General features: G+C 58.5%; 1 protein-coding gene across 1 annotated transcript in view; it reads right to left on the bottom strand.

The window, feature by feature from the left end:
• Window positions 1–236: 236 nt before the first annotated feature.
• Window positions 237–10000, bottom strand: part of LOC118632989 (contactin-3-like) — a 108109-nt gene continuing 98345 nt past the window's right edge. The window contains exons 20-24 of the mRNA XM_036266330.1: window positions 8023–8135; window positions 7357–7525; window positions 5059–5152; window positions 1092–1148; window positions 237–324 (exon numbers count right to left, since the gene is read on the bottom strand). Of these exons, the coding sequence (XP_036122223.1) occupies window positions 237–324; window positions 1092–1148; window positions 5059–5152; window positions 7357–7525; window positions 8023–8135 (521 nt within the window). The remainder of the gene's footprint in view (window positions 325–1091; window positions 1149–5058; window positions 5153–7356; window positions 7526–8022; window positions 8136–10000) is intronic.

Here is a 10000-nt window from a genome sequence, read left to right as displayed (position 1 = left end):
CCCTGGGCTTCCTGGGACAAGCCCCCTGAGAGGGGGTCTCACATCTCGTCCCAAGACCAGCTCTGACGCCGGATGAATGGAAGAATTTTCCTTCGAAGCGCGGAAGTTATCACACAGACGTGAAAAGTGACCCTTGACGAATGAGTCAGCACTGAAAACCCAGCCGTAAAGATTTTACTGTTATTAGACTGTTACTGAAAACCCACGAGCCAGAGTCTGAGAAAAGTTTTCTGCTCTTAGGTCACGTCGTCCGTGGGACCGTCCTCCACCGCGTCCTTCCGTGGTGGCGCTTTGGAGACAAACACTGTGCTGCAGCGGGATCCCCTGTGGGCCACACCGGGGTTCGGGCGTGGCGAGGGCTCGTCCCAGACCCGAGACTGGAGGCAGCTGCTCTGAGCCACCAGCCCGTCGACCTTCTTCCCAGTCTGGGCAACGTGCCCAACACAGGTGAACGGGGCGCAGTTATTCCCAACAGCTGTGCAGCCTGAGCCCCGCCCGCCATCAGCTCCCCAGGAGGAGAAAGTAAGTGTGAAGACAGGAGGGGGGAGAAGAGTGGACGGAGCCGAGTGGACGGAGCCGAGCTGTGGGCGGGGGGTGGACGCTCCCTGGGTGGGGCCGGGATCCCCTGGATCTTCCGCCTGGGTGCCCCGGAACGTCCTGGCCCCTCGGCAGCTGGCATGCCCTCCCCCCGAGCCCACTGTCTGAGGAGGAGACAGGGCTGCTCTCTGCCACCCTCACCGCTCCCCTGCCCCTCCCCCCGCCTTCTCCCGGCAGCCCCACCTCGCAGGGCCCGAGTCCCAGTCCACAGTCGGGACCAAGCAGACTCACCAGGGGCCGGGACAGGGTCAAAGGGCAGAGCAGGAGCAGGGCTCAGGGCGGCTGCGGCCTTTCTCACAGATTCAACTCAGCCTCAGGCCTCCCCCGGGCAGTGCAGAGGCCCCCCCATACTGGGCGTCCCATCGGGGCTCAGACGGGACCCTGCGGGGAGCCTGCGCTCCAGGATCTGCCTCCCACCCCTTCCCGAATCTCCCTGCAGACGCAGGTACCGTGCACCAGTCCCAGCGCTGCGGCTGACGCCGCCGTTGACTTACCTCCGACACCGCTGCAGGGACCCTGCTGGCGTGAGCCCCAGCACGGCCTTCGTTTCTCTACAGGGTGAAATACTTCAGGAAAAAACGCACTTAAGATTAATTCTAAATAAAATAAAAGATGGAATAAAAAGGATATGAAATGGCAGGTGGGCTTCAACTGGGAAGAAACAGCTTCTGGAACATCCTGATCGTGCATGTCCTGTGTTTCTCTGAATTACACGATCACGTTTTCACTGAAAATGGTAAAATGGCTGAAAATCAACCCAATCCGTCTACAAAATAATGTAAAGAAAGTGTACATAAAAATTAAACATTGCCCTGGCTGGTTTTGCTCAGCGGTTAGAGCATCAGCCTGCGGTCTGGAGAGACCCGGGTTCGGTTCCCGCTAAGGGCACATACCTCGGTTGCAGTTTGTCCCCGGCCCTGGTGGGTCGTGCGGGTGGCAGCCACTCGATGTGTCCCTTTCACGTCGATGTTTCTCTCTCTTTCTCTACCTCCCACTCTATCTGTACAAAAAATGGAAAAACGTCCTTGGGTGAGGATAAAAAAAAAGAAATAGAAAATATCAACGTTTACAACAGACAAAGGAAGGCTCCCCAGTTCTTCCCAATGTGAACGCTGATCAATGACAGAAACGGAACAAGGCGCCCCGCTCACAGCCCTCAGGACTGGTGCCCGGACTCCGAACCCCTGTGTCTGGCCGCGACAGGGATGGGACCTGTCGGCCGAGGGGTAGCCACAGCGCCGGGTCAGACCCTTTCGTGCTGCAGTGACTTGTACAGTCTCAAGCTTCCCTAGCCTTGGCTTTCTCACCTGCTCACTGGGCCGAGCAGTCCCGGTGGGACCGCGGCGAAGGCCGAGACAGCGCGGTGGGGTCTCCACTCAGAGTCGGCACAGAGGGCGGGGCCGTCGCCTGGACTCGGGGGGGCAATCGTCTGCCACCAGAATCGCCCCACCCTCTGTCCCAGGAAGCCCCGAACTCACCTGTCCCCCTCAGGACGCGGAGACCCGAGGATAAGCAAAGCCACGCCAAGGTCTCCGCGCCCCGCGCACTGATTTGCAGCTGAAGGAGCAGCACCGGAGGAAGGTGAGGGGCTGAGGGCATCGCGTGGGTCACTGGCCAGTCGCGGGCTGGACCGCACAGCTCAGGGGACAGTCAGTAATACGGTGATGACGCGGACGGTGCCAGGGGCGTCCTGGAAACATCATGGTCACTCTGTAAAGTACGACTGTCTGACCACTAAGCTGTACACCTGAGACTAATACGAAGTAATGCTGAATGTCAACTGTAATTAAACACGTTTTGAAAGAGTAACGGCCTTAGGCACCCACACACCTCCCAGCGTCTTAGTCGGCGGCGTCCGTAACCTCAGTTTACGAAAGAGGACACTGCAGGGCAGACAGCTGAGCATGAAGACCTGGCGACTCTGGGAGCTGCTCCGCCCACGGCCCTGCTCTGTGCATAGAAACGGAGGCTCAGAGGGGGGATGGCACTGGAGCGAGACCCCACGGCCATGAAGTGGAGACGGTTTACTCAGACCAGGGCCGGAGGACGTGGAGCTGCCCAGTCTGCCCCGTGAGGGGCCCTGTGCCCAGGGGAGGGGCCTGGGCCTGGTCGGTGTGGGGAAGTGTTTCCGCGTGTCCCCAGGTCATGTTTAAAACTAGCCCCCGCACACGCACGTGCACACACATCTGCACACACTGCACAGACTTTCCCCACTTAATTCTCTTGCCTCTCAGTAGAGCTTTGAATTTTCAGTGAAGAAAATGATCAAATTATTATTTTCGCTCTAATTTTCCCGACATGCACAATAACATTGAAAACCCTTGGCTAATTAGAAAGTAATCTTTTTCTAGAGTGTTTTTTCAAATATTTAGAATCTTCTACATCCTGAGGATTGCTTATGAACAAGCCTCTAGCACGGATACAGTGAGCAAGTCTGTGAGGCCCCGACACACTGATGTCAATCTCAAGAAAATACTCGTCAAAACTGGGGCAGTAGCCGCCAGGCACCGAATGAAGTCAGAGCAAACTAGACGCCATCATTCCACAAAGCAAATTTTCCGCTCGGCCCCGCAGCGGAAATGTCTTCAGCACAGAGGGCGTGGTCTCAAACGCCGATTTAGTCCATAGGGTGTATGAATAATTCTTAAAACATTCTGTTGCAAGATGGAAAGAGTAACAGTTGGCCGAAAAATTATCATTATTCTGGTGCCCTTTAAATGACATTTTTCTAACCATACCATAATTAATCACACCTGGGCATTTATTGTTATAAAGTTTATTCGAATAATAGAAAAGAATACATACAGATAACCATAGGATACACGCACAGAAATTTCGAGATACTTTGTATACTTTTCAATATGAAACAAAGTTCAAATCTCATGGAGATATAGAGCGAGAACCATGACACAGCAACTATGTTGCAAATGAAACCACGGGGACATGGGGGGGCTTCCGTCACCCGGCGCCGCCCCCCACCCGTAGCTTCAGCACAGGGTCGCAGACAGCGCGTCCTCGCTTTGCGACCGAAGGGACAAAGGTTGGGCTTTCCTAGGTATTTACAGTATATACAGACCTTCCAAAGAAAGTTATAGATATTGTTCCTTACAGACAACAACTTCATCTCAAATGTCATCTGACTGAAAAGCGATTCTTTGTGATCCATGAGCAGTTGGCTTCAAGTTCTGGTAATTTTTCAGAGAAGAGCAAGTTCCTGCAACATGTGAAATTGGTAAAAAAAAAAAAAAGGAGGTAAAAGTCGACTCTGCACGTCTGACGCTCAGTCTGCGGCCTGGTGCTCTCTCTCCCTGTGGCTGGTCAGGTCCCGGAGGAGCCTCTGCCGACCGCTGGGAGGGGCTGAGCCGCATCCTCGCTGGTTCTGCTGCAGATTTAACTCAGGGACCAAAACATCCGCCAGACTCTCTCAGACAGACGGTTGGGTTTCATCACAAAGCCACCTGTTACCCCGAAAAGAGAGGACCTCTTAATGGAATCAGAAATCGGAAATGAAAAGTCGTGCGGAGCCGTCAAGGATTTGGGTTGAGAGCCAGGTCCTTCCTTTCTCCGCCCCGTTTTAACGAAACCTGAAGGCTTGTCCGTAGGTGTGAACGAGAACATTCACTGTCTTAGTAGTGTTATTTATTTCTGAGAAAGGACAAGTGTGATCATTTCAATTTCATACTGTCGCTGAATAAAATAAAAGCACTAAGCAGAAGGAACCCAGGCTTTAGACTGCCGGACCTCCTGCTGACATGATACATTCACGCCGAGGTCTGAGCAGCCCAGCGTCAGGGGGGACAGGGACCCTCGCATTTCCATTTCCTTCCTCCTCCAGGACAAGACAAGCCCTCACGGGGCCCAGGCTGGGCAGAAGGGTGCGGCCGTCCCCACGGTTCAGAGTCCTGGTGGGTGGGTGGGGAGAGCGAGCAGGGTGACTTGGGGAGAAGCCAACCTCCGGAAGGACGGTGAGGCCAAGCAGCACCCTCCGGACCCCAGGGCGGCACTTCCCAGCCTCGGGGGTCACAGGCACCGTCTTCCAAACAGTGCAGTTTGTAAATGCATTTCTGACTCTTTCAAAATCACACTGATTAAACCTCCCAAACATTACTGTTATGATGGGAAAACAGCATTTGGACGAAATGAGCTTTTCCACATTAATAAAGAAAACAGAACAAACGTGTGCTCGCGAGGTAGCGCGGAGTCTACCCCCAGGCTCCACGTCTTAGCTGACGAACACCTCTGCCGACGTCGGCGCGCCGTGGGGAGTCCTTTGGCTTCGAGTGTTAAGGCATCTCAGGTTCTCGAGAGGACGCACTGCGCGTCTTCCTGTTAAATCATGTTCATACTTTACCTACGTAGAAAGTTAAAAATACGGAGCTGGGAAAGAAACATGCATAATCACGGCATCCGGGAGAGCACCTGCTTCGTGACCAGTCGTGTCCGTGAGGCACCTGCTCTCACCGCAGGGCGTGCAGCAGCAGCAGGAGGGTCGGGAGGCAGCGTGACGTCGGGAGGCCGCTCGAGACGGCGGTGGTGGAGCCGCGAGCATTGGAGTCTGAGGAGCAAGAGAAGCGTCAGGTGAGTGAAGACCCGCAGCCCCGGCCACCGCACGGAGGGGCCTCTGCTCTCCCAGCCAGACCCGCGCAGGGGCCGCACCGCGGGCCACACGGCACCGCCAGCCCGTCTGCGTGTCCGCGGAGCCTTCGTCCGCGTCTGTGGAACCCTGATGCCCTTTCGTTCCCTTAAACAGGCCTCGGCTTTGCGCACCGGTGTTGTTTAACTTTAATTGAAACTGAGAAAACGGCTTCATTTTGAAAACAATTACACTCTGATGACACACAGCTGAGATCGATCAAGGGCTTCGTTCAAGAAAGCATCACTGGTTAAGAGTCCGAACGTGATCTGTCCACGCTCAGATAAATCATCACGCGTGGGGCACGACATCGTCTTTGCAGGACAGCTGACGACGAAAGCTCCCCTCCCTCAGACGTGCGCCCCAGACCCCGCAGCCCGGCAGGGGCCGGTGTCGGGCGGAGGCTGCTCGGGCCTCGGCAGCCCTCGGAGGCCAGGGCGGTGTCTCCCCGCCCAGGCCTGGGGCCCGCTCCCCCAGCAGCCCCTGGGCCACCCTGAATGTCAGCTCCGCCCCTGCAGTCACCGCCGTCCGTCCCTGTTGTCCCCAGTCAGTCCTGCCCCTGCTCTAGGAACCGGGCCACTTCCAGAGACGTCTGCTGTCTGTGCCCGGCGTGCGGCTCAGGGGCTGAGCGTCAACCTGCACCAGGAGGTCACAGGTTCGATTCCCGGTCGGGGCACAGGCCCAGGTTGTGGGCTGATCCCCAGCGGGGGGCGTGCAGGAGGCGGCCCGTCGATGTTCTCTCATCGGTGTTTCTATCTCTCTCTCCCTCTCCCTTCCTCTCTCTCTAAAATAAATAAAAAAAAGTATTTATAAAAGAAAGAAAAACGTCTGCTCTCTGAAATGGTTTTCGCAGACTTTCTGCCGCAGGCTCAGCACTGAGAACACATTTCCGGCTCTCGGTGGGGTGGTTTCCTTCCCTCTGGCCCACGGGAAGGTGCCGGTGCCCCAGCCCCTCTCCCTTCCTCGCTCCGGCCATGTGTGCTCATGGCTGAAGGTGGAGGTTTGAAGCTTGGACGCTGGACACTGCGGACCAGGCCGAGCTCAGTGAGCCACCAGGGAGCGGAGTTCCCGTGTCACCGTGAGCTGCAGAGCAGGACGGGAAGGCAAGAGGGTGGAGACCGTGCAGGTGACCCCTGAACAAGGCAGGTGTTGGGGTGCCCACCCTCGCCCTCAGAACCCAGGTAGAATGTGAGTGGGCCCCCCAACATCGAGCCTGGCTGGACCCACAGATGCAAACCCGGGGGCACGAAGGGCCGACTGGGCACCCACTGAAAACACCGCACGTAAGTGATCCCTGCCGTTCGAACCCATGTTGGTCGAGGGTCAACTGTCCTCAAATTGAGACCTTTAAACTCCAGGTTTGAGATTTAAAAGAAAAAGCAAAAGTTCTTCTACCATTGGCACTGATAGTGGGAATACAGTCTGCTCCCTGTCGGCCGAACACTCACTTCCTGTGATGAAACAGGCGCATCTGACTTTTCAAAGGAAGAGTCAGTGTGAGCCTCACTTGAAATCAGAGACTAAGAATTTTTTTTAAAGGTATGTTTTCATTTGGCCGAGTGGTTTATGACCTTGATCATTTCCCCTACTTTTTTTTCTCCCTTTATTGATTTTAGAGACAGAGGAAGGGAGAGACAGAAACACCGATGAGAGAACATGGACTGGCCGCCTCCTGCAGGCCCCCCGCTGGGGATCGGCCCACAGCCTGGGCCTGTGTCCTGACCGGGAATCGAACCCGTGACCTCCTGGTGCAGGGTCGACGCTCAGCCCCTGAGCCACACGAGCCGGGCTCACCTACTTTTTAAAGAATCGATAAGATTCATCTGTAATTTCTAGTAGCAAATAATTCAAATATTAAAAACCTCAGAAAGTGTGTGGGTGCAGCCTGCCCTCAAGGACCCGGGTCACAGGCACCCAAGGCCCCGAATAGGACAGATCCACGCCGATCAAGTTCAATGTTTCTCGATGTCGTCCGTCTGCTCCCTGCTGTCTGTCCCTGACTCTGCAGGACCCTGGAGGGCGCTCCCTGCCCCCACACCTGCTCAGATGAACCGCCCGGTGGACTGAGGGTGGGCCGGGGTCACGCAGGGACATGTCGGGGAGGGAAAGGCCGACGGGCCACTTACTGGTGACGCCGGGGATCCGGACGGGCTCGCTGCTGGCCCCGTCCCCGCCGGCGGTCGTGGCTCTCACGTGGACCACGCACCCCGCCCCCAGGGGCCGCGGCAGCTCGGCGGACGTCTGGTTTGTGCTCAGCACCCGCAGGTCATCCCGGCCGCTCGTCCTGTAGAAGACCTGCAATGCGCAGACACCTGTGGACCGTGGCGCCCGCTTCTGTTTCCCACGGACGTGCGGTCTGACCTGGCGGACGTGGTTTCTCAGCCGCCAGAACCCACGTCACATTCACAGCCCGGTCCAGGCCTCAGATGAGGGCCAGCACGTGGCAGGACCAGCGTCGGGCCAGAGGCCGGAGCGGAGTGGGGAGGCGTCCGCGTCGGGCCAACACGCCCCTGTCCTCAGTCCCGTCTCTGCCTCAGCAGGGCCCCAACTAACCCCCACCATCCACTCAGTTTCCCCCGACGTCCCCCCGGGAGCAGAGGTGTTTCCCTCTGGTTGTGTCTCAGGACATCAGACACGTGGGGAAAGTGTCCTTTTCAGCAAAGGCCCGTCAGACCCCGCGTGTCGGAACTGGGCCGCAGACAGAGGCCGCCGCCCCGCGAGAAGCCAAGCGCGGCTCCCGGAAGAGCCGGGCAGGCTCCGGAGAGCAACCGCTCGCAAGCTCGGCCACTGACCTTGTACCCGGTGACCTCGGACTCGTTCTCCAGGGCTCGGACCTGCTCCCAGCTCAGGAGCACCCGCGTGCCCGTGGCGTTCCAGACCACGTTCCCCGGTGGCTGCCTGGGGGCTGGAGTTAGAGGGAGACGTTACCCAGACGTGAGCACGCAGGGGCCTCTCCCGTCGCGAGGTCAGCAGGAGGGGGCATCTCACCCGGACGCGCAGGGTTTGGGCAGCGTCGCGAAAGCTCAAGAGCAAAACCGATTGAGCCACTTAACCCTCGATCCTCAGGTGGACACACCGTCACCAGCGCATCAGCCGAGGACCCCTCGCGCCGGGGCCACCTGGCTCCCAGAGGACCGTGCTGGCTTAGTGCCGTGTCGGGAGGGAGACGCCCCCCGGCCCCCCGTGTCTGGTTGATGGACACACCATGAGGAGCTGATGGAGTCGCCGCTGCCCTGAGGAGGGTCCCGGGGAGAACAAGGCCACGGCGGAACAGACCCCACGTGACACGTGATGGGGACGGTCTAGTCTGCTCACCACGCGCGGGGCACCGGCGCCATCCCGAGGACCCTGGAGACAGTCCCGGGACCGAGCGGGGATGGGAGCGGGCAGGCTCTGCCCAGGCCTGTGCTCCGGCTGGCGCAGGGCGAGGGCAGGGTGACCTGCCCCTTACAGGCCAGCGCCTCTCAGGCGGCTCAGGGCAGGGCCAGGAGGCGGCCGGTGTCCGCAGAGGAGGGCCGCACGCCCCACCCGGAGCGCAGGGGGTGCCCAGGAGCATGGAGCCCAGACCGGGAGCCCTGGGGAACCCCCACATGAGCATCTGGGCACAGGGCTCTGGGCGGAGGGAGCGGACGGGGCCGGAGCAGGACGCGCAGGGCAGTGGGTGCGGGGCTGGGGGCGAGAGGGGGCGCAGGGGGAGAAAGGGCTGCCCAGAACGGAGCCCTGGCCTGTTTGGGGGTACACCAGCGCAGCAGCGAGGGCAGGCTGGGGGCCCGCCATCACGTGCGGGTACGAGGGAGAGAAGTTTCTGAGGGTAACACAGAGATTTTGGGCCCAAGCAACGGAAATGCTGGGGCCGAAGCTGCTGAGACAGGGAGATTGTAGAAGAAATGCATGTTTTTCTTTAATCCTCACCCGAGACTATTTTTTCATTTATCTTCAGACAGAGTGGGAGGGAGGGAGGGAGGGAAGGAGGGAAACATCCAAGTGAGAGGGACACCTCGACTGGCTGCCTCCCGCACGACCCCCACCAGGGACAGGCTGCACCTCAGCCGAGGTGCGAGCCCTCAGCCCGAATCCCACTTGCAACTCTAGCCCTCGGGCTGATGCTCCAACTGCTGACCCGACGGGGCCGAAGGGCACCAGGAACTTGGTTTCAGGAATATTCAGCTGGAGATGTTCTGCGATGACTCTTGGGGACGCTGCCCGAGTGCGGACCCCGCTGAGAGCCTGTGTCACCGCCCGACCGCCCGGCCCACGGAGAACTTGCGTCCTGCGAATTCTTTGGTTCAGTCTCTGATCCTAAACGAGTCAACACGTTTGCTCTGGAGGCCGAGGGCTCTGCTGGCTCACAGGCTGGCTGCGGCGTCCGGGGCGGTTTTCCCGGGAGGGAGCCCTCTCGAACGCTCGCTTCTCTGGCTGCGAGTGGTGGACACACACCTTGGACGCCGCTGGCCATTCCTGTTCACCAGAAGGCGTTCGAAAGCACACGCGTGGAAACCAGAGAGTGCGTGTTCTGTGGAAGCCACGCCACTGACTCGAGAGTCGCTGGACCATTTCACATGAGCCACTAACAGCAGCCACGACCGTACGAGGTGGAGCCAGGGACGCCGACGTGTTCACAGGGCACCAGGCGTGTGCACGTTGGGCAGGATGCGGAGGACGGCAGCAGGTGTTCGGTTAATACGTCTTCAGGCCGACCTGTCTGGGGGTCAGGCTCATCCACTCGGCCCCCATCAGTGTTTAACGAGTGGCTCCCAGGGTCTTCCCCAC

Source organism: Molossus molossus, unplaced genomic scaffold (genome assembly GCF_014108415.1).
Source record: "Molossus molossus isolate mMolMol1 unplaced genomic scaffold, mMolMol1.p scaffold_m16_p_18, whole genome shotgun sequence".
NCBI lineage: Eukaryota > Metazoa > Chordata > Mammalia > Chiroptera > Molossidae > Molossus > Molossus molossus.
Note: the sequence above shows the minus strand (reverse complement) of the source record. Positions and strands in the feature narration are given on the sequence as shown.